Source organism: Podarcis tiliguerta (genome assembly GCF_965153285.1).
Source record: "Podarcis tiliguerta genome assembly, chromosome: 16".
NCBI lineage: Eukaryota > Metazoa > Chordata > Lepidosauria > Squamata > Lacertidae > Podarcis > Podarcis tiliguerta.
The window spans coordinates 18,681,313-18,704,433 of NC_139549.1; the positions used below are offsets into that span (position 1 = coordinate 18,681,313).

The 23,121-nt window shown below is 47.2% G+C and overlaps 1 protein-coding gene across 18 annotated transcripts in view; it reads left to right on the forward strand.

The window, feature by feature from the left end:
* LOC310666458 (semaphorin-4A-like) overlaps window positions 1–22,335 on the forward strand; it is a 68,231-nt gene extending 45,896 nt beyond the window's left edge. For all 18 annotated transcript variants that reach the window (XM_083417330.1, XM_083417318.1, XM_083417316.1 and 15 more), the window contains 13 exons: window positions 4,805–4,965; window positions 6,588–6,650; window positions 8,196–8,294; window positions 9,630–9,741; window positions 10,134–10,241; window positions 10,487–10,617; window positions 13,020–13,189; window positions 13,808–13,958; window positions 14,747–14,936; window positions 15,845–15,960; window positions 16,118–16,275; window positions 16,476–16,594; window positions 17,530–22,335. In XM_083417330.1, coding sequence (XP_083273456.1) covers window positions 4,805–4,965; window positions 6,588–6,650; window positions 8,196–8,294; window positions 9,630–9,741; window positions 10,134–10,241; window positions 10,487–10,617; window positions 13,020–13,189; window positions 13,808–13,958; window positions 14,747–14,936; window positions 15,845–15,960; window positions 16,118–16,275; window positions 16,476–16,594; window positions 17,530–18,200 — 2,249 coding nt within the window. In that variant the 3' untranslated portion in view covers window positions 18,201–22,335. The remainder of the gene's footprint in view (window positions 1–4,804; window positions 4,966–6,587; window positions 6,651–8,195; window positions 8,295–9,629; window positions 9,742–10,133; window positions 10,242–10,486; window positions 10,618–13,019; window positions 13,190–13,807; window positions 13,959–14,746; window positions 14,937–15,844; window positions 15,961–16,117; window positions 16,276–16,475; window positions 16,595–17,529) is intronic.
* The last annotated feature ends 786 nt before the right edge of the window (window positions 22,336–23,121 follow it).

Genomic DNA, 23,121 nt, shown 5'->3' on the forward strand with positions numbered 1-23,121 from the left:
TCCTGTATCCAGAAACAATTGGCTAGCAATTTAGTTCCCATGGCAACATATTGCCAGGCTATTGACACTCTGTCAAATCCAGGTGTTGCCTCAGGATATTGCTGCACTGATAGCCCTGCTCACATAACATGCGTGTGCTTGTATGCATATTTTAAGAATGCTCCCAAAAATCTCATTTGATTTTCTTGCTAGATTTCTTCTCTCTGAAGCAGTACCAGTGCATTAGGAATTACCCCTTGTTCTTTTAATTTTAATTTAAAAACCCTGAAGCTTGTAATGTTCCTGTGCAGAAGCTGTCTCATACCATTGTTCCATCTAGCTCAGTATCATATACACTGACTAGCAGCAACATTCCCAGGATTTCAGGCAAGGGTGTTTCTCAGCCCTACCTGGAGATGCCGTCGGAGACTGAATCTGGGACCTTCTGCATGCAAGGCAGATGGTCTGCCACTGAGCTACGTCCCTCCATTTGTGCTTCCCCTCAATGCCTTGCCATGCTACTGATGTGCATGTAGGCTTTAAGAAAATATTGCAAGGTTGCAGTCTCAACGGGATTGTGTGCACAAGTGCTTAAAATTCTATTTGGTGTGGAGTTTATGCAAGTCCACAGGAGTGTATGTGCGCACATCAGTAAAACACATGCAAGAAATGCACAGTCAGGTTTGCTTCTTTGCAGTGTTTTGGTGGCTCAGTGCATACTTGTGTGATGTTACTATAGCACAGAGCAATGAGAAATGCAAATTCGACTGTTTTTCTCCAATTATGGAATTAATTTTAGGACATCTCCAACTTAAATCAGAATCCAGGTGGACTGGAAGGCTGAGCAGAGTCATCTCACTGGCTCTGCTCAGAAAGAAGGAGAAGGGGTCCGTCTGCTCCATTGCTAGAGAAGTCAAGGAGAAGAACTAAAAGCTAAATCAAAGAGGGAGCTCTTAGTCTCTGTTTCTATATGTTGGGAGGGGTGCATGCTGCAAGGTGTGCTTGGTCCCCAAACCAACCACTGCAGCCCTTGGGGCCTCCAAAAGTTTGCCTACCCTTGCCAGCTCAGTCTTTTAATTCTAATCTGAACTGCATCTCACCACTTCCTTCCTCTAAGGTTGTGGTGAGTTTTCATTCAGAGAAGTACTGACAGTGTCAGCTCAGAGTGAATATTGCTGCAGATGTTGGCAAGTATTGTTGGTGTTTTCATTGGCTGAAGGGCCCGAACAGATGCATGGGCAGCTAGAGACTCCAGGGCACAAATATAGCCCCAGTGGCTTCCACAGGAACCTAGGAACTTGCCTTTTATAAATTCATCTGATTCAGTATTGTCTGCCCTAACTACCAGCAGCTCCCCCAGGGTTGCACATGGGGGTCGTTCCCCCCCCCCCCAATCTTGCTTGGAAATGCCATGGGACGAACTTTCTGCACATAGAAAAGATGCTCTACCACTGAGTTATAGTCCTTTTCATTTGGATCTTGACACAACTTGTGGGGAAGGACAATAGCTCAGTGGGAGAGCCCTTGCAAGCAGAAGGTCCCAGGTTCAATCCCCAACATCATCTGGATAGGACTAGGAGAGGCCCTGCCTGAAACTCTGTAGAGTCATTGCCATCCACCATAGACAATGCTGAGATAGATGAGCCATCTCTGTCTAAGTAGGCTTCCTAAGTCTCTGTGTCCTTGTGCATAGGCCTGATCCCAAGCAAATGTAACTCTGACACCAGTGTTAAGGAAGCCATAGAAAGCTTGTGGCGATATGTTGCTGTTTGGGGTGGGGGCTGCCTAAGTAGGGAGGGGACAGTCACATAGATTCTGTTAACAATGTTCTCTCTATATACCCCTTTCCTGCCGCAAAGTCCAAGTGTTCTAACGTTGCATTTCCTAATCCCTACCCTTGATAAATCACTCTCTCCCTTTATTTATTTGCTTTCTAGATTCTAAGTTGGAAACCTCCAACCAAATTTCCTGGGCAGCTGTTTTGCCCATCTTTGCCTTTGGGGGGTGAGGGACTTAGCATATAAATTATCCTAGAATCGTAGAGTCAGAAGGCACCATGAGGATCATTTAGTCCAACCCCCTGCAATGCAGGGATTTGCATCTGTCCCATACAGGGATTGAATCTGCAACCGTGGCTTTATCAGCACCATGCTCTAACTAGCTGAGCTGGCATTGTGACGTCAATGCATCTTGTCCTTACTGCTGGCACATGGAAATACTTGGGCAGTGAAGTAAGATGCTGGCCTTGCCCTCACTTCTCCATCAGGTCACCATGGCTTTGCAAAGTTAAATGGGTAACCTGTCTGTGGGTGCAAAGGCCCCCCTCTAAAAAAGGAGGAATCTATTCCCGGACTCTGCCTTTCCGCCTACAGCCCATCAACCACCATTGGGGCATGTGGTTAATCCTGCCCTGTGTGTGCATTGGGTGCAGCCAAATTCTGTTGCAGCATTTCCTGTGCGCAGAGGAGGAGGCCCACAGTGACTGTGGTAGAGATGGATGCAAAATTCAATTCCATTCACATTTAAAGGCCAGCTGACCTAATCTGAACTTTCTGAAATGAGATGTGAATGGAAAGGCAGCCATCCTTTGAAATTCGCACTTTGCCGAATTTTGCTATTTATTTTCTCTTTACATTTATATTCCACCTTCCTCCAGGAAGCCCAAGGTGTGACATACATAGTTCTGTTCATCTCCATGTTATCTTCACAAGAGCCCTGTGAGGTAGGTTAGACTAAGAGTGAGTGACCAGCCCAGGTTCACCCAGCAAGCTTCATGGCTGAGTGGGGATTTGAACCCTAGTGCCTTAGTCCAACACTCTAACCGCTTCACCACACTGGCTCCAGGGAATATAGTTCTCCAGCCAAGTAATGTGTACAAAAAGGCACACACTGGTGCATAATGTCCACAGAATGCCGATACAGGTGAAAATAACAAACAAAATGCATTGTATGAGGGAAGTTTGCTTGCAAAAGGGTGTACATTAGACTGCAAAAATGTGTTTATTAGGAGATATGCACGCTGAAATGCTGATTAATTTCTGTGAATATTTTTTTAAAATCTGCAAATTGCTGTGGAAATGTGGAAAAGTAAACAGGGTGGCGCATCATGTTTTTGCCGCCTGAGGCGAAACGGGAAGGTGCTGCTACTGCCACCTTGCTGCCTCCCTTACCTGAGTCACATGGCAGTGCCTGTGAAGTGGCAGTGGCAGGTTCTGGCAATATCTTGCTGGAACCTTCCACCACTGCTGCCACCACTTCTCTGTCACTGGCAGGGGTGGGTGAGACGCTCTTGGGGGCACGGCCTCAGCATTCTTCATGGGTGGCCCAGTCCTGAAAGGAAAATTTAAGATTGGAAGAATTGGAAACTTAGAGAACAAAATTGACAGATTTGCCCAACTCTCACCTGGGATAGCTTCTTTCCAAACAGAAATCATACAAAGAAAGACTTGTTTTCAGAAAAAGATCTGAGTAAAGAAAGGAGGGGTTTGACCTGAGGGAGGAAGGAAGCCTAATGGGGCCCTTATGAGCATGTTTCGGTTAACTATCAAGCCATTTCCTGATGGCAGGAGGCAGGGTGTTAATTATAGGAAACGGATCTCATTCAGGACATGTTACTTTAAAAGGGACTGTCAAGATTGCAAGCATACATTTTACTCAAACTCAGTTTCCTGTTAAGCTACTGAAGAGTTTGGGGTGATGATCTAATTTCACTGCATTCAGGGCCGTCTTACCCATAGGCCGTTGTGGTGCGGGGCGCCAGGGTGCCGGGCTCTCAGGGGCACCAGGCCAGGAGTCTGGGGCCCGAGAGCTGGAGTCTGGAGAAGCGACCATGGCAGCGGGTGATGGCCAGGGGAAAAGAGGGGAGCCCCAGGCCCCCCGAGGCCTCCCCCCATGCTCCTCCAGAAATGGCGCCCTGCGAGGCCGGCGGTGGGTGTTCCCGGCACCTTACTCTGCTGCGTTTGCCCTGGCTGGGTCTTGGCACTGGTGGCGGCCTTGCTGGCTATTGGGTACTATTGGGACTTGGTGGTGGCCCAGTGGCAGATACCGGCTTAGGTAGAAATCTTTGCGAGGCATCTGCAGGAAGGGATGCTCGAAGTCAGGGCTTCTTGGGGGGCAGTGAAGGGGAGAATGAGTGGAATCAGGGCTGGTCTTGTGTGGCTGAGAAGTTGGCGGTAGTCTTGTAATCTGGGGAACCGGGTTCGCGTCTCCGCTCCTCCACATGCAGCTGCTGGGTGACCTTGGGCCAGTCACACTTCTCTGAAGTCTCTCAGCCCCACTCACCTCACAGAGTGTTTGTTGTGGGGGAGGAAGGGAAAGGAGATTGTTAGCCGCTTTGAGACTCCTGAAGGGGAGTGAAAGGCAGGATATCAAATCCAAACTCTTCCTCTTCCTCTTCTTCTTCTTCTAAACCATCCCTCTTTACAGCCCCTGCCACCAGAGTAGACACAGAACAGGGGGGGGGGGCAAAGAAGCTTGACCCTCTCCACCTGATGGAGATGCAAATCTCCTGCTTTCCAGTCTTCTACTTGATCAGTTCATGAGCGGGGGGGGGGGGTGATTACCTCCCCTCCTCACTGATTTGCACAGCTTAGCTGGGGAAAGGGGTTGTGTGTGCTGTGTATGTGTGTGAGAAAGACAGAAAGTGGTTTGTGTGACCATGCCAACTTTTGGCCATGTCCACCCCAGAAGGCTGGCTATGGGTGGATGATGCTCCCCCTCCCCCCCAAAAAAATTGTTAGCCACCCCTAACTTTAGGGGTCACAATAATTTCTGAAGAGGTGTTCTAAAAAATAAATGAACCTAACCATATTTTCTCCTTCCTCAGGGGATTCCAGCCGAATAGTTTTCTCATTCCACCGAAAGGGGGTTCAGAATTACGACACTTTTCTCCTGAGCAAAGACGGGGCAACTCTCTATGTGGGAGCCAGAGATGCTATCCTTGCTCTTGACATCGGCAGCCCTGACTCCATCAGGCTGAAGGGTGAGGTGAGTGGGAAATGGGGATTTGAGATAAGATGTGCTGGAGGAAAATGAGGGGGGTGGGTCTGACATGGTGTTCTGGTGATGACAAGCCTTCTGCCCCCTCTCACATAGCTACCACCTCATCTCTTTAGAAAGCTCAACCCCCAGGGGGTGGCGATTTCTTTGAATCCCAAAGAAATACAAGGAGAAGCAGGGCTAGGCACCAATTCCCCTTCTCATTTCCTCAAGACCAGCGTGACTTACTTTTGCCCAGCAAAGCCTGCCGTTATAAGATCGTGAACCAAAGGGTCCTAGGCTCATGAGGGGGAAGAATGCTCTTTGAGTTTAGCCGCAAGAACTAATTTCCTAGAATTTCTTTAGACTCAGATAGAAAATAAGAGGAAAGAGTGCAAAGGTGAAAGCAGAACAGTACGTCAAAAACAAACGAAGCAGTTCAAGCCAGGTCTAGCTAAACTGTTTCGGTTCCTTACAGGCAGGTTTTTGGACACCTCAAGTACAGGAATCGTATGTGGGGGTTGCGTTCCGGGGGATTGTGCCTAAAGGCAAAACTGCGTATAGTCAAGACATAGGGTTCAATGGTGGGTGGGATTGCCAAACTCTTTCCCACCCCAGATGCCCCGCCCCTTGCCACCACCTTCTTAATTCCCCCTTTTTGTGTGTGCCAAGCCTGTAAAGCTGAATGCGCACAAGTTAAATGCATGTAAGTTAAGAGCTTACTGTGTAGAGTTTATAATAAATAATTACTTGTACCCTGCCCATCTCAATGAGTTTCCCCAGCCACTCTGGGCTGCTTTCAATAGAATATAAAAGAACCCACCAAAATATCAGATGTTAAAAGCTTCCTGATACAGGACTGTCTTCAGATGTCTATGGAAGGTCATATAATGATTTATCTCTTTGACATCTGATGGGAGAGCGTTCCACAGGGCAGGCACCACTACTGAGAAGGCCCTCTGCCTGGTTTCCTGTAGCTTTGCTTCTTGCAGTGAGGGAACCGCCAGAAGGCCCTCAGAGCTGGACCTCAGTGTCCAGGTTGAACGATGGGGGTGGAAGCACTCTGCACTAATGGTCCAACGGATTGAGGACCACAGGATTATATAACAGCAGCCCTCTCTTAAAAGGTGCCATCCCAGGTCCTGTTTAACCAGCAGAATTAGCCAGCTGATCACCTTCACCAAAATAATGTCCAGGGGCCAGAGACAGGTGGCTGTAAGGCGGGAATAAGCCACCCAGTGAAAACCGCAACATTATCTCAATTTGTGGACAGGACTTCTCCATTTACAGATAATAGAGGACTAGGAAGACTCAAGAATCCTAAAAGGGGCAGACTGGGGACAGCAGAAATATGCCACAACTGGCACTTTTCCAAATGTTGTGGTGCATGTATTTGGACAGGGAGGGGAAGGAAATAACATGCAAAAAAAGGTGCTATATTATTAGAGGAAACGGCATACTGCAATTTGCTTATCAGCCCTACAATGCTGACAAATTTCACGAGGGCATTAAAAAAAACCCACAAAGGGATTTGCAAATGTGGAGAATTGAATTTTAGACTGGAAAAATGAGAAACTCACAGAATTGCTACTGCTACTACTATCTAAAGCCTTTCCCTTTTCCTGTGATAGATACTGTGGGGCCCCACAGCCACAAAAAAGGTTGAGTGCATCTTCAAGAAGAAAAGCAATGAGGTAAGATATGTCTATGTCTCTCTCTGTGTGAAGCTTTATTTCCTTGCTTAGGAATTATAACTTTGTGTATGTGTGTCTGCGTGCATCAAATATAAAAGCAGACCCTGAGTGGGGTGGGGGGTTGGATCAGGGCCGGTGGACATGGTGCTGACGAAGGGGGAGCTTAACTCTTTCCTCCTGCATTTGGCTGGTTTTGGTCCCTATCTGCACTCAAAAACTGCTGCCTGACCCACGGGGTGGGGGTTAGATATAGGAAACTCAGCTTTGCAAGAAGAAGCTGCATAAAACCAGGGGTGGTTCCGCTTGCAGGTCTCCTGTGCCATGTCTAGTGTCCCTTCAAATTGGTATTTTCTGTGGGGCCAGGCGAGGGAGGAACAAGTCAGTCCAGATGTATGCTTAACACAACCTAAAATGGCTTCAGGACTGTGGGATCTACTCTGGGTGGGTGGGGGGGGGTTGTCTGTTTTTTTGGGATGAGGGGATTACTTGTTCTCTCAGATCCACTGGTGCCAGGTGCAAACCATGTACATTTACAGTTAAGAGAATTTTGAGCCCAGGAGTTTGTCTTGAGTACTAGAACTGAATGGAGATCACAGTCCATAAACACACACACACACACACACACACACAGAGAGAGAGAGAGGCATTCCTGGTCTGCTTGCTCTGCCTCCCCCCCCCCCTTTCTTCATTCCAACAGTATAATTTAAGGGGTGGGTGGGGGTCTTTGTTGCTGCCATTGTTAAACTGTTGAGAATCAGAAATCCTTGCCGATGTATTTCAAATCACCCAGGGCACTTGTCAAAGCAGAATTATGCACAAGTGTCACTCCCCCTGGTGGATAGTTTATTCATTTGCTTATTGGGGAATTTATAGCTTGTCTTTGGACAAGAGAGACCCTCAAGGAGCAGTAATGAAAACCAAACAGACAGTCTTGACTGTAAGCTGATTAAACAAAGGAGAGAGAGAGAGAGAGAAGGGGGGGGGGGGAGGCAGCAGCCTCCCATACTTGAAACTAAAAGCCAAAGCTTGTCTGGATAAATAGAAGTTTGGGGTCTATATAAAGCTCTTGAATCTGTCAGACCTGAGCAGGTAATTCGTGCCATAACTGTTGGGAGCCACCACCAAAAGGCATTCTTCTGGAGTGCCTCCCAATCCTAACAGATGGCGGGGCTTTGCTAGATTTTGAAGAGCAGGATGGTGCCTCTGTGTCAAGGCCCCTTATCTTGCACAGCCTCCTGAGCCAGGTGAGACTCATTGGAAGAGGAAGAGTTACCCCACGAAAGCAGCTGTAAGAAGGGCCCATAGCCTCCCATGTAGAGGAACCGCAGGCTTCATGTTTTAAGGAAACAAATAATGCAGGTGTTACCTCTTAACCACTTCAGAAACCCATTCGAACTTGCAAGTGGAAAAGGGGCTGCTTTCGCGCGCATTCTGTACACTGTAGAGACACAGTTGTGCATTTCGACAACCTCCCGGTGGAAACTTCCTCCGGGATGCAAATTTAAATGGGAGCTGAATCTTGATTTCCCCTCTTCATCTCCACAGACAGAATGTTTCAATTTCATCCGTGTCCTGGTGCAGCTGAACGACACACACCTTTACGCCTGCGGGACGTACGCTTTCAGCCCCACCTGCACTTATGTTGTGAGTTCCTGGGGCAGAGAGGGAAGGGGGTGGGCTCCACTAGGCTAGCAACCAAGCAAGGGGTAGCCAAGGTGGTGCCCTCTGTCAGTTGTTGGACTCCAGCTCCCATCATTCCCAACCACTGGCTATGCTGGATGGTGCTGATAGGACTTGTGGTCCAACATCTGCAGGGTGCCACATTGGCTAGTCCTGGACTGGCGAAAACCTCTGCATCCTTTGTGATGTTGCATCTAATCTCTAGGGGAGCACCCTTGGATTTCCAGACTGCTATGCTGCACCCCTGAACTATAACTGCCTCGAGAGACCCAATGGATGCCTTGTACCACCTGCTCGCCCCTGAACTGGAGCAGCCTAGTAACTAAGAGGCTGAGGCAAAAGACCAGAGATCTCTGGTTTGTATCTTGCTTTGCCGTGAAGTCGCTAGATGAACCTTAGGCAAGCTGTTCTTGCACACATCTCAACTCCCCCATCTGCAGCATGGAGAGAACAATAAAAGTTTGGTTGATTCTCAGAGCTTAGTCTCACCATTTTCCAAACACAGCCTCATCTAGACATAAAACTTTGAGGTTTTCTACAATCAAGCAGTATATATATGTATATGTGTTGGTGCTGACCTTTTAAGCCCTACGCAGCCTCAGCCCAGTATACCTGAAGGAGCGTCTCCACCACCACCATTCAGCCCGGACACTGAGGTCCAGCTCTGAGGACCTTCTGGTGGTTCCCTCACTGTGAAAAGTGAGCTTACAGGGAACCAGGCAGAGGGCCTTCTCTGTAGTGGTGCCTGCCCTGTGGAACACCCTCCCACCAGATCTCAAGGAAATAAACAACTATTGGACTTTTAGAAGACATCTGAAGGCAGCCCTGTTTAGGGAAGTTTTTAATGTTTGATGTTTTATTGTGCTTTTAATATTCTATTGGGAGCCACCCAGAGTGGCTGGGGAAACCCAGCCAGATGGATATGGGGTAGAAATAATAAATGATGATGATGATGATGATGAAAAAAATCAAATGAAGCCAAAGTAAAAAAAGCTTATTGAACATCTGTGAACTAGTCAAGCATTCCTGCTTGACCTAACCTAACCTCCAAAGGTGTTTGGAGGATCAGAACAAAGCAAGGGATACACATAAGGCACCCAGAGCGTCCTAGAGGAAGAGAAGACCCATGCCCAAAATGCAATAGATAGAATTATACAAAAAGAATTATGCAAAACTATATTAGGAAGAAATGACATTTCCCAAATTCTGCAGCAAATAGGGATGCTTGCTTTTTGAAGGACACTTTCCAATACATTCTTTTTTCCTTCTTTCCCCCCTTTTCTTTCCCTGGCTTGCTAGGACCTGGAGAATTTTACCCTGGCGACTGATGTAAACGGCAAACCTCTCCTCCTGGAAGGGAAGGGCATCTGCCCCTTTGACCCTCAACATCAGAATACAGCAATCATAGTTGGTGAGCCCTTGTAACACCCCAGAATCATTGCCTGTCCCCCTCTCCTGTCCCACGACATATTACTGAAGGCTCTAATCCAGCCTTCCCCTCCAGATGTTTTGGACTACAACTCCCATCAGCCCCTGCCAGCTGACAATAGAGGCCTGTGCTGTGCGCGGACCCATGCTGGTGCCTTTCCCAGGGATGTGCACTGGAGATGCAATGCCCATTCTGAGAGTTAGTTAAGTTATGGGCCCTGGGGAGGGAGCTGAAGGGTGGGGAAGTTAGCAAAGCATACTGACTGACAAGATATTTAGACAGGCAAAAAATGGCGGCAGTGAATTACCAGAACTCCAGAAAACAGGGACTGTTCCTGAGAAGGAATCATCTTGTTTCCTGCCTTTACTCTGCAGATGGCGAACTTTACACGGGTACCAGGAACAACTTTCAAGGCAACGAGGCCATCATCACTCGCACCCTGGGCAGCAGGACTGTTTTGAAGACAGATAACTGGCTGCATGGTAAGAGCAGAACTGGAGGACTGGGGAAGGGGGAAGGGGGAAGGGTCATAGTCCAACCCCCAACTAGAATCCAGTGACTCCCACCATCCACCATGGCCTGGTCGCCTAGGCAACTGATAAGTTAATGGATTGGTACCCAGAGAAGATGCATCTCCTAGGCAACAAGCTTTCGCCTGGGGATTCACGCCAGCTGAGTCAAGAACTGGGAGGGCAAAGGGGATCTCATGTCTGGCTTCCCTCTCCAGGTGATGCAGCTTTTGTGGCCTCCTTCAACATCCCGGTCGACGACAAAGTCTACTTTTTCTTTGGGGAAACAGCTAAGGAGTTTGACTTCTTCGAGAAACTGACTGTCTCCAGGGTGGCTCGTGTCTGCAAGGTGAGCCGTCTCAAGAATCAAGGCAGCTTTTGAGCTGGGACTTGTTTTGGCTCTGCCCCAGGAACATATTTTCCATGGCAAAGCTTTGGCTCTTGAATGTCTGAAGGAGTAACACACGAGCATGTGCACAATGAAGGCTGCCCCTTGCCTTCATTCGTCACATATCTGGAATTGGAAAAGAGGGTTTCCCAAGAAGGAACTGGAGCCAGAATTTAATTTTAATTATTTTGCTAACATATTGGAAAGGTTTTTCCTTTAGGAAAAAAGACAACAATAAGGCCAAGGTTGGTAGGTTGGAGCAAGGAGACATAATAGAGATTTATTCCCTTTTGGACAATAGTGGACTGCCAATTATTTTCCATCCCCCTCTCATAATGCTTGAATTATAAGAAGTAGATGTGGAGCAGACAAATGAAAGGACGAAGTGTAATTTGAGAATCCACTGGCACAAGATGTACTGATGGCTGGTAGCTAAAATAGTTTTTAGTTTTGGATTTTTTAAAAAAAGTATTGGACAAGTTCACAGAGACTAGGTCAGCCAGTGGCAATTAAATAGGACTTCTGTGTTCAATCTCCCTCTGAATATCAGATGCTTTCATGCCCTTGCTCCTATCCATCCTTCCTGAAATCTCTTAACTGGAGACCAGAACATAAGGGGAGAAAGGATGCCTTTCTAGGGTTGCTTTCCCAAAACTGATGCCCACCAGATGTTAGTAGTAGTAGTAGTAGTAGTAGTAGTAGTAGTAGTAAAAGTAGCATCATCATCATCATCATCATTGCATTTATTAGCCTTCACCAGCAGGTTGAAGGGCAGGTTGTAACAATTTAAAATTCAGAATTAAAGATAGGAAAAGCAATTAGGGGTGTTGTACTACTACTGCCATTATCACTGTCCATTGGCTGTACAGTTAGGGCCAGTAACTCCAGCATTGCAGCATGTTCCTTTGGGTCCCTTCCAACTCTACAATTTTATTACAGTGGTACCTCGGGTTACAGACGCTTCAGGTTACAGACTGTGCTAACCTAGAAATAGTACCTTGGGTTAAGAACTTTGCTTCAGGATGAGAACAGAAATCGTGCAGTGGCGGTGCAGCGGCAGCAGGAGGCCCCATTAGCTAAAGTGGTGCTTCAGGTTAAGAACAGTTTCAGGTTAAGAACGGACCTCCGGAACGAATTAAGTTCTTAACCCGAGGTACCACTTTATTCTGTGAACATTTGTAGGGTTGCAAGCTATGGAATGACTCTAGCATAGGGATATCAGAAACCGCTGGTGAAAATTGAAAAGGATGTGAAAATTGCTGCAATCTGTGCTTCCGTCTGTGGCCAGGAATGGAAATCAGTCAGGCGAATTCTATTCGTACTTGTTCACATAATTTTGTTGTGTTTTTTTTAAGCACACAAACAATACATAATGAATGGCTTATTAAACATTGTTTTAATGTTCCTCTTTTACATTGTGATGAATGTAACTTCGCAATTTACATAACTTACACTAAACAGCAGACAGCAAGATGAATAACATAGTAGTTGGTGAAATCTGAACTGCAGTGGAATGGAAGCAGTGCTAATTGTGACAAATGCAGTTTGGAGGGGAAATCACTGCTTTCTTACATCCCAACTCCAGCATCTTGCTGTTTCTCTCAGTGGTCAACCAGACTCCTCTGGGAAGCCCAGAAGCAGGGCGACCATGTAGGGAACAGCTAGGGACTGAACCTGAGACCTGGCTCCAGATCATAGGTGGCAAACTTCACACAGGCACAACGAACAACTTTTCAAGTGTGTATTATAAATAGTTAAATAAATGGGAAGAAAAGTCACATTGCACATCCTCAGTGTGAAGACTAAGCATATGCTTTTTCCACTGTTGTTGTTTAATACATTGTGATTCAGGTTTCATTATACAATCAAGGCCAAAATCCAGAAACAAATGTGCAATATTGCATAAAACAATAAAACAAAGCAAACAGTAACATTGACAGGATTAATACAGACAACCAGCAATCTGATTATCCCAACAGAGCCATCAGACAATTCAGGGGCTACTTAGGGACCTGAGGGTGAAGGGGAGGTTAATAATAATAATAATCCGTTCCGGAAGACTGTTTGACTTATGAAATGTTCGAAAACCAAGGCGCAAAGGGCAGTCTGCAAAGTCAATGAAGAAAATTGGGAAAAAACTCAGCAGTAGCCATTGGACTTCTGAGGCGCGTTTGAAAACGGAAGCACTTCCGGGTTTCGCCATTCGGAAACTGAAACATTTGGCTTCCGAGATGTTCAGCAACCAAGATACCACTGTCTACTCCTTCAATTGGTCTGCTATCAGGCCAACAGTGAGTAAGCGAGGAAGGGGTTAAATTGTCTCCCTGGTTTGTTAGTGATGCTTGCTTTTCCATCCTCCCTAGAATGATGTTGGAGGAGACAAGGTATTGCAGAGGAAATGGACCACATTTCTGAAAGCTCAGCTGTCTTGCACCCAGCAGGGGCAGTTCCCTTACACCGTCATCCAACACATGTTTGCCCTCCCACAGCCAGGAGGTGGTGCTGATTTCTACGGTGTCTTCGGTTCTCAGTGGTAAGGCTGTGAGGGTCTTAGTCTTAGTGGGGGTGGGGGAGAAGTTTGGGTTGGTCTGCATTTTAACGGGAACCTCCCTAATCTGCACTTCCCCAAACATTAAATAAAACATTAAATTTGTATCTGAAGAAGTGTGCATGCACATGAAAGCTTATACCCAGAACAAACTTAGTTGGTCTCGAAGGTGCTACTGGACAATTTTTCAATTTTTCTGTTTATTAAATTAATTGAAACTTGCGCTTCTCTGAATTTTGCAATTTAGTTCTCCAGCCCCAAATTGCATATCTTATTGACAGCAAGAAGCCAAAAGGAATTATATTAGGCAAAATTGTTTATAAAAAAATGTGTGTCAGGAGAAATGCACACTAAAATGCTGACAAATGTTTGTACAGACCTTTTTAGAAAACTATAATAAGGCAAACTGATGTGGAAATGCAGCAAACTTAAATTGAGATTGGAAAAATGAGAAACTGAGAAAAGTTGAAATTGACAGATCACCCACTCTTGCCTCAGAATTCATTTTTGGTCTAGCAATTGTGCTAATTGGAGATAAATAAATGTGCCTCAGAGAATATGCAAAATTCTAGTGGGGCAACTACCTTGTATATTTCTTTGCAGGCAGGCAGGAAATCTTGGGAGCTCAGCAGTGTGTGCCTTCAGGCATGATGCTATCAAAAAAGCCTTTGATGGGAAATACAAGGAGTTGAACAAGGACTGTTCCCGATGGATGACCTACAATGGCCAGGCCATGAACCCTCGTCCTGGCAGTGTATGTATTGCTCCTAGCATTCTCCTTGCATTGAAGCCAGGGTCTGCCTTGCCCTCTGCTTAATCAAGTTTGATATAAACTTTCCTGCCTTTAAATATAGTTCTTGCACCAAATTGAACAGGCCCTAGAAAGGCAGCCATAACTCCTTGGTAAACTGAAGAGGCAACTGTTCCCCAGGTTGGAATGGATGTTCTTCCCATCAGCAATACTCCTGGGCCAAATCCAGTGATTTATCCAAAACAAATCATGTAGCTAAAAAGGATGATACATGGGCCATGTTGTCTTAAGGTTTCTTGTCCCCTCTGTACCTTTCTCTCTGCCTCTCCATATGCTTGGGCTGGTGGTATAACATGGCAAAAGGTGTTATGTATCCAGCATGCCTGGAATTTTGCTGCCATAAAATGGTTTGCACTGTTGGTCACGAGTTCACCTGGAGGTCTTGTTCAGTTGTGCAACAATGTCAAAGTAATGTCAGGTGAGGAGAGTATCTCACTGTACATGGAAGAGTGCTGATGCCAACTGAATAGTGGTGACCTCCCAGCTTCCTGCACTCACTCGGAAGCCATGGAAGCCGCATCGGACATTCGGCTTCCGAAAACATTTGCAAACCAGAACACTTACTTCTGGGTTTGCGGCATTTGGGAGTCGATGTGTTCAGGAGCCAAACCTTTCGGGTACCAAGATACCACTGTATAGTTTTACAGTAAAAAGCTAGAAGAAACAATCGTCTGACTCAGTCAAAGGCAGCTTCCTATCCTTTATAATGTTTGAGCTTCTTCTTCCTGCAGTGCTCTGTCGGCCCGTCTTCAGACAAAGCTCTGACGTTCATGAAAGACCACTACCTGATGGATGAGAAGATTGAGCCGACCCACAACCAACCTCTGCTGGTGAAGCAAAACGTTAAATACACCCGGATTGTGGTGCACCAAACTCAGAACAGCTTGGGACATCCCTACAACGTGATGTTTCTTGGGACAGGTATGGTTGTTGTTTGCTTTGGTGGTAGAGATTGAGCTAATTGCTTTGTCACCTCATTATTCCCTTTGACCCAACAAGGGCTGCAACATTTAACCAACTGATGAGCCGAACAACATTGATCGCAAGCATTTTGATTAATAATAATAATAATAATAATAATAATAATAATAATAATAATGTTTTATTTATACCCTGCCCATATGGCTGGGTTTCCCCAGCCACTATGAGCAGCTTCCAACAGAATATTAAACAGAATAAAACTTCAAACGTTAACAACTTCCCTAAACAGGGCTGCCTTCAGATGTCTTCTAAAAGTCAGATAGTTGTTTATTTCCTTGGCATCTGGTGGGAGGGCATTCCACAGGGTATAGGAACCACAACCTTCTCCCATGAGAAGCTGGGAAAGCTGATGGTGGGATTGCAGGTGCCTTTGTCCATCTTTCCAAGCCTCACCCATCTTAGCTCTTTCTGCTCAGGGCCTAATTTCCCCTTGAAGTCAGGAGGGGCAGCACGAGAGCACAGCCCCGCCCCCCAGCCCTATGGCTTACTTTCGGTCAGTCAACAGAAAGGCAACCCCCTGCCACACAGTTAGGGCTCTGAAAGTGGAAGTGAACCTCATGTATGAGGGAGGGTGGACTGCAAGAGGGGAAGAGGTCAGTTCCCCTCACCCACATGCATGGGCGTAGCCAAGATTTTTGTGGGGGGAGGTTCAGGCCTTTTCTTAGGGGGGAACAGAATCTCAGTTAACTATGTAGATGGCAGCTGCCCCTCCCCACCCCCCACCCCTTGGCTACAACTATTCCTACATGCCCCTTTTGGGGATACAGAGCCCTTGATGGGGGCAGGCCTGCATTTTAACAAACCCTTCTGCCAGCACTATGTCTCACTTAATACTTTGTCTTCCACAGACAAAGGTGCCCTTCACAAAGCCGTGGTCGTTGGCACCGAAGCTCACATCATTGAGGAGATCCAGCTGTTTGAGAAGCCAGAGGCAGTCCAAAACCTGCTACTCTCCCCTGAAAAGGTGGGCATCCTTTCTTGCATAGGATTGGGGCAACATACTTTTAAGGGGCTGTATCTCATTTTAAAAACCGCAGACATCCATCTCATAGCTAGACAAAGAGAGAAACAAGAATAAGAATGATAATGACCATGGTCTTCCTCTGCCTGTGCCTTCTTAGGGGATTCTGTATGTAGGCTATTCCACGGGAGTCCTCCAAGTGCCCTTGGCAAACTGCAGCATCTATACAACCTGTGCCAACTGTGTTTTAGCGCGAGATCCTTACTGCGGCTGGGATGGGCAGAAGTGCCGAGATATCTGGGGTGCTACAGAGAACTTGTGAGTATTTGCAGTATCCCTAAAGGATTGTCCCAAAAGAATCTCAATTGGGGAAATTGCAATCTGATGTGGAAATGGGGAAAATTGAATTTAAGATGGGGAAACCGAGAAAAATCAAAAGGGACAGCTTTGTCCTTCCCCACTTCTTAGTACAACCTAGTAAGGCAGTTCTTACTTTCCTGTCTTCTCTTTGTTCCTAGGAATGACTTGGTGCAGAATATCGAGACAGGGAAGCCGGATCCTGGGTGCCAGCCCAAGAGCGGAATTGGCAGAGCCATACCAAGGACTCAGAGTGGCCCTGAAAGCAGCTTGCTAACAAGTTTAGTATGAGCCTTGCAGAGTTTGATTGATCGGCGAAGGTTCTTCCCCTGTTCGGAAACAAAAGGCCTTGTACTTCCCAAGGCTGTTTGTTGCTTTGCGAAAGCAATGCATTTGAAAGCAAGATGCCCGTTTGCTAAAGCCACACACAAGTTTCGTTTGGGAAGACCATCCAAGAATATGACAGGGGAGGGGAATGTGTGTTAGGAATCTCAATGGCTGTGGTCGGCTATCTTTGCAACCTCTGCTGCTCCTAACGATTTTAGATTCATTTCAAGCAGGGAGGAGAAATTTGCTAGACTATGTTGGGGGCAGTGATCTGTCTATGGCAGAAGGGTAGGAGAGGGTGTGGGGTAGCAAACTGTCATGTGCACTGTGTTCTCCAGCTGCCTTGGGACAGTCCCTGGTTGTTGTTCTTATTTTGTCTTTAGGGAGATGTTGGTAATGATTTTTTTAAAAAGAAAAACTTAGTGTGTCCACAGTGTGTGTTCCGTCAGATTCCAGCTCCCTCCCCTCCAAGGTGAATCCTTTTTGAGCAAATTCAGCTAGCCAGTCCTGCTAGCAGAAGCCTGTGCAACAGGGCTTTCCTCCCACCCACTGCACCCCCCCCCAAAAAAAATAATGGATGGAGGGGTCAGGAGGAGAGAGGAAATTGTTGCATCAGGCAAGCAGAAACATTTGCGCTGATGGAGCAATCCCTTAGAGCTATGTTTAACGGCGTGAGATGCAGCTGTGTGCACTAGTGCGCATGCAAACCAATGCATGTGCATGAACGCCAGAGTGTCTAGCAGCGTGTAGCCAGCCATCAAGCCCACATGGTGACTCTTGAAATGTGAGCAGGGATGCTATAAGTACAAACGATGCGTCCGTATTTTTTATCTATGAAATGGTGGAGGGCATGAATCACAGCTTCGTTTCTCTTCCTATCAATTTCAGTTATGACCGCTTCGTTCAACACCATGGTGAGGCTGCCCTGCCCGCAGGCTTCCGCTCTGGCCAACTACTCGTGGAACTACCCAGACAGGAAGATTCCGGACAGGCTGATCCTAGAGGACGACAAGGCCCTAGTCATCATTGTGCACGAGGAGACGTTGGGTCTCTATGAGTGCTGGGCCAGCGAGAACGGCTACCAGCAATCTGTGGCACGCTACCACGTGAGGACCCACGACTCCCCTGCCAGGGTGGACGGAGCCCGCGAATCCTATGCTGATGGAGAGCCCGTGGGGGAGTATCGCTCCTATTGGGTCCAGTTTGTCACTGTGACAGTGCTGCTCTCAATGACCTTGGCCGTCGTGGTAGCGTTGGCCTTTTTCTCCTACCACGACAAGCTGAAAGCGAGGAGCAAAGTGCAGGGCTGCAGCAGCCTCCCTGACGCCAGTAAGGCCTCCGGGCAAGAGAAGGTCCCTCTCAACAGCAGCCAGGTGCCCCCGCAAAGCAGCGAATACCAGATGCAAGGCCCTTGCCAGGAAGCTGCCGACAGCTCCAAAACCTGCTGCGTTGAAGTGGGGGGACCCTTTCAGGACATTGATGCTGACAACAACCGCTTGGACTCGGGCCTGGCCAACGGGGACGACTCTAGAGCGGCCGTGGCAGCGGAGGGGATCTAGCCTGGCCTACCTTGTCCCCCGCCAGCTGTTGCCAGAAGCAACCGTTAGCGATTGCAGCAAATCCACACAGGCAACCTGACAAAAACAAAAAAACCAGAAGTCTTAGCACTACTGTGGTGCTCTTTTGAAACGCCACCAGAAAACACAGAGTTACCTCTGATTTCAGTATTTCCCCCCTCCTTGTTTTCTGGTCTGTTCAATGCCACGTAAAACCCAGGGCTTAGTGTTGCACCGCTGGCTGAATCCCTGCCGTGCTTTCGTGTCCCCACCTCCATCCATCGGGTGCTGGGCCAGCATCCCCAAACGTTCACTCACTGCCAAATCCACAAACCTCTCTGTGAAGTGCTTACCAAAACCCAGAAGGTGGAGTCCCCTCACTGACTCCTGGTCTCCAGAGCTGTTGGGTTTGGAGATGCGCAGGAGTGAAGGGCAGGTGTGACCAGGAGTGGTTGGGTCAGGGCTGTTTGCTCCATGGAGAGGTAGCAGCCTGGATGTCATGCATCCTAGATGACAACCACAGAGAGAGAGGTTACAGAGGATGTTACTGAGAGGGTGGCAGTTCTTAAGGTCATGGCGATGCAAGACTGGGCTTCCTATGCAGAAGGGCAGCTCAGTGATCATCATGAGGCAGCTCTACAAAGTATAGTGGCACTGTTGGGGCCGCAGAATGGGGATACTGAGAGGACAGAACCACAGGACATTCTGTGCAAGGTTCCCTGGAGCAGAGGGGCCCTTGTGCGTTGTCGTGCCCAATGTGGTTCTCAGTTTTCCTTTGCGATTAAGCCAGGCCTGCCTCTGACTCGCATTTGTGGATGAAGAGGGTGTGGCAGGTCTCCATTTTGCCTGCTTTAAATTAAAAAGGAAACAGAAGTGGGTAGGTGGGAGGTGTTTGGAAGGTCTTTCTGTGTCCTGCAAGGAGCGCTCAGGAGCAGAGGAAATAGCCTTACAGTGAGTCGGACCACTGGTCCGTCCTGCTCAGTAACACTGACTAGGGTATCAGAAGGGGTGCTCTCAATAGCTTACCTAAGGAGTCCTTCTCCACACCTTGCGAAACCACTAGAGGCCCCTTTCACCTGTTTGTAGCAGGTCTGCGTGCTCTGCTCCATAATATACGTACTTGCTTAGCCGGGCCATTGAAATTCTGTGCCAAAAAGCAAAAGGAAATCTTGGTTCGCTGCCACAATTTTGGTCCTTTTTTCCTTTTAAAAAGGCACAACATGTTTGCATAGTTTATGTTGGTTTTCTGGGTTGAGTGGGCCAGGAGAATTAGTTATGCAAGGCCTGAAGGGTGTCTCCCCACCCCTTGAAATCTTCTGCACATACCTACCCCCCTCCAGCTTCTACGATTTCCACAGGCATCACTCACATACTTTTTCAGGCATGGCCTTTGCAACCATAAGGACTAGATTCTTGTCCCCCTTTCTACTCCCTAAAGCGAAACCTATGAGTCTTTGAAAGATGGTCCCTGCCCTCAGCATACCATGTTCTCTGCCCGCCCAGCCCACGTTCTTCCAGAACTGGAGCATGGAACACATAAGAGCTACCCACATGTGGAGGCCATTTTAAATTGCTTGGGTAAAGCAGTGGACTCCCTTACACCATGGGTGGGCAACATGGTGCTACGGGTGATGGGAATTGTAGTCCAACCACACTTGGAAGGCACCACATTGCCTATACCTGCCCTGCAGCTCAGGCAATTTCCACCATCTTCTTTGCTGTGCTGTAGCACCAGTTGTATGATTCCATGTGGGATACTCTCCTTACGGGAACAACTCCCCTGTAAGGCGTTTTTATTTTGGCAGCCAATTGGTCCTCATGCTGATGCTTACTGTGAGAAGACTCATTTCTAACTCGTCCCCCTTTTCAGTTGCAAAGTGCTTTACATGCGTTTGGCCTCACAACCCCCCGTGAGGCAGGTCAGTATTATTCCTCTTCGCCATGTGGGCAGCAAAAGGAGTTTGCCCAACGCCCTGCACAGAGCCAAATCGCGTCTCCGCTTGACACAGGTGCCTTGGCTGACTTGGCAGAGGGATGCCTGAGGGGACTCCCCCTTCGCCATTTGCTTTTCTCCTCCTCCAAAGTCAGCCAGAAGTCTTGGCTCCTGGAACTGAGCCTACCGACAACTCCCTAGAAGTTTTTTGTGCGCCCCCCCATATCTTTGTTTTCCCGTGTAAGTTGCTCTGCTGACCTCTAGTGAGCAAAACTGCATTCACAGATGCTTTCAAGCCTTCCTTTTGCTCCTACAACTTTCCTCTGTTGACCTATTTGCTCTGCTTGTGGACAGACCTTGGTTGCTGGAGGAAGGGAGGTGTGTGAAACAAAATTTGTCCCGAGTTCTAAGCCTGTCTTTACGGCCATTGCCTTGGGCATGCAAAACTACTTGCAGTATTTCTTGTTTTAGAATTGCATTGTTTTTGTTGGTCTAAAAGAAGAATTATTTGAATGAGAGACTTCCAAGGTCCAGTGATTCTGCTAGCGCGCTAATGCTCTGAACTCAGTGATGTGGACATGCCTCGAAGGAAGACACATACGTTGCCACTGAAGGCTGTTTCATGTGTTATACAGTAGCAACCAACTGTACACTTTGGGGAGAGGAAAGGCTTGCTCCACGATGACCATACCTGCACGATTAATCTTTTAGCAAATAAAAGTCTTTGTCGTGTCCATGTTTTGCCTTTTTAGGTGTGTCTTTAAAACGTCTTTGGCCTGCACTGAAGAAAACATGATGTATGAAGAGGACCTGAGTTCGAATGGCGCGTTGTTTCTTCCAAGCAGCAGCAGCTATTGGCATGCCTTGTACACACCTTTCCTCTTTGTGTGTACATATATGTGTCTGTGTGTCTTTGTATGCAAGAGAGTGATGTTCTTAACTGTTGTGTTGGAGTGGCACCTCTCCCGAAAGAAGGGATAGGTGGGAGATCCTAGCCGGTACACCTTCTCACCAGCTAATTAATTTAACTGTATATCAATTGATAATTGGCCATTGAGTTGTGGAGGGCGGGGGAAGCGAAATCTTTAAACGTATACTTAAAAAAACAAACAGGTACTGTCCTAAAAGTTTTAATGGGAGCGAAGTAGAATATAGGAGGAGACTTTTCCCAGAGGAAGGAATATTTATATCGCTTAGTCTGTCCCCACAACTTCTCAGGTTTTTGCCTATTTATCCTTCCCTTCTGAAGAATAAGCAAAAGCACTCCCATGTTTGCAGAGCCATCAAATTGCAGAGTTGGAACCATCCACTCCAACCCCCTGCAATGCAGGATATCACAGCTCCTTGCACACACCATACTGCTGCTGTGTACACACTATATACCTAGAATCCTGGGAACTGCAGTTTACACCTCAGAGAGCTACAATTCCCAGCACTCTTAACTGCAGTTCCCAGGATTCATTGGGGGGGTAGGGTGTCCATTAAATGTCTGGTGTGTACACACCCGGTGGCAAGTTGAGAGAGTTGCTCATCACCAAATAAGGAGGATTTTTAAAGAGCTGCTTTTTCTTCCCATGCTCCTTGAGATCCAGATGATGCCCGCCTCCTCACCCCACAACAAAATTCATTTTACCAAGATGGGGGGGGGGGGATTATGGCTCTATCAGCTGCTGTTAAGTTGGAGTGACTGAGGCTGGAGAGAGAGATAAAATTGTCAGTTGAAAAATCATTTTCTGTGGTAGCCTTTGCCTCATGCCTTCTGGATGTTTTGGACTCCCAGCTTCATGCTTTTCCTGGCTGGGGCTGATGGGAGTCGGAGTCTGAAATGGCCACTCGGGCTGGTTAGAGTCCAAAACATCTGAAAGGCACCAGGTAAGCAAAGGCTGGCATGCACAGGTACACATTTCTTCCCCAGTTGCCTCTGGTCAAACAGACCTTTGAAAACAGGAAAATAAAATTTAAAAAACTATTTTCTGCTTGGCTGGAGCCAGAAATGGGGAGCACCTCAAGCAAGGACCCCCCCCCCCTTTCAAATTGCTCTTCAGAAAAACACATAACCTCTCTCCAGTCTGATTTGATCTCCTCAATGGAGGAAAATGCATGTCCAACAGGGTGTTTTGTCTGTTGTTCATTGTGTTGTTTATAACTTGTTTTTTTAAATGTGTTTATATGTACTATTTTTATTAAAAAGTTTGATGCATTGTGGTATTAGTGATTAATAACTCTTGATTATTGTATCAGATTCTCATCTTGGGGCAGATGTCAGAGGCAATACCTGAGTCAGAAGGCTCATTATCCATACTTGCCTTTCCTCTGATTTTTCCAGGCACAATTTAAAGCTCCATATCTGAGTGCCCTTCTTTGTTCCAGAAGCAAAACGTTGACATTTGCTCCAGTTCAGCTTTAAAGAGCAGCTTTTCGTGGGGAAAACTCAAGTCAAAAAAGAGGGGAGGAAAGCTTGGACCCTGAGCATTAAAGCATAGCTAAGCCCTTAGTCCTCCCCCCACCCTCCACTACCTGCAGCCACTAAGCTTGCCAGATATCAGGTGTGGTGTGCAATTTTAGGCTTCTCGTTCTCAGGGTCTGTGAGGAAGGCCTCAAATTGCAAGGTGAAGGGGCAGTTGGGCTCTGCCAGGGCTTCTTGGTCAATACCTTCACCCTGATCTCAGGGCAGTGCTGCTACACAATGATGAACAAGCTCACCTCCAAAGACATCTCTCACCTGAGCTATTTTTCTAGAAAAAGAGGTGCTGGAGCTCCCCATGAACACCTCCCTTGTTCTTTTTTATAATGGCAATGGCACCCACCTCAATTCTGGAAAGTTCACACAGGGGAGAAAACTGTTTCTCACTACCTCAACAACAATTCTCTCAAGTCCCTCCTGGCCAGGCCTCACTTGAGGCCCAGAGCACCATGGTGCCCCTCAATGTGATCTCCCACCACAGCCTATCGCAATTTTATTTAAAACTTCAGTGTACTTAATCAAAGGGA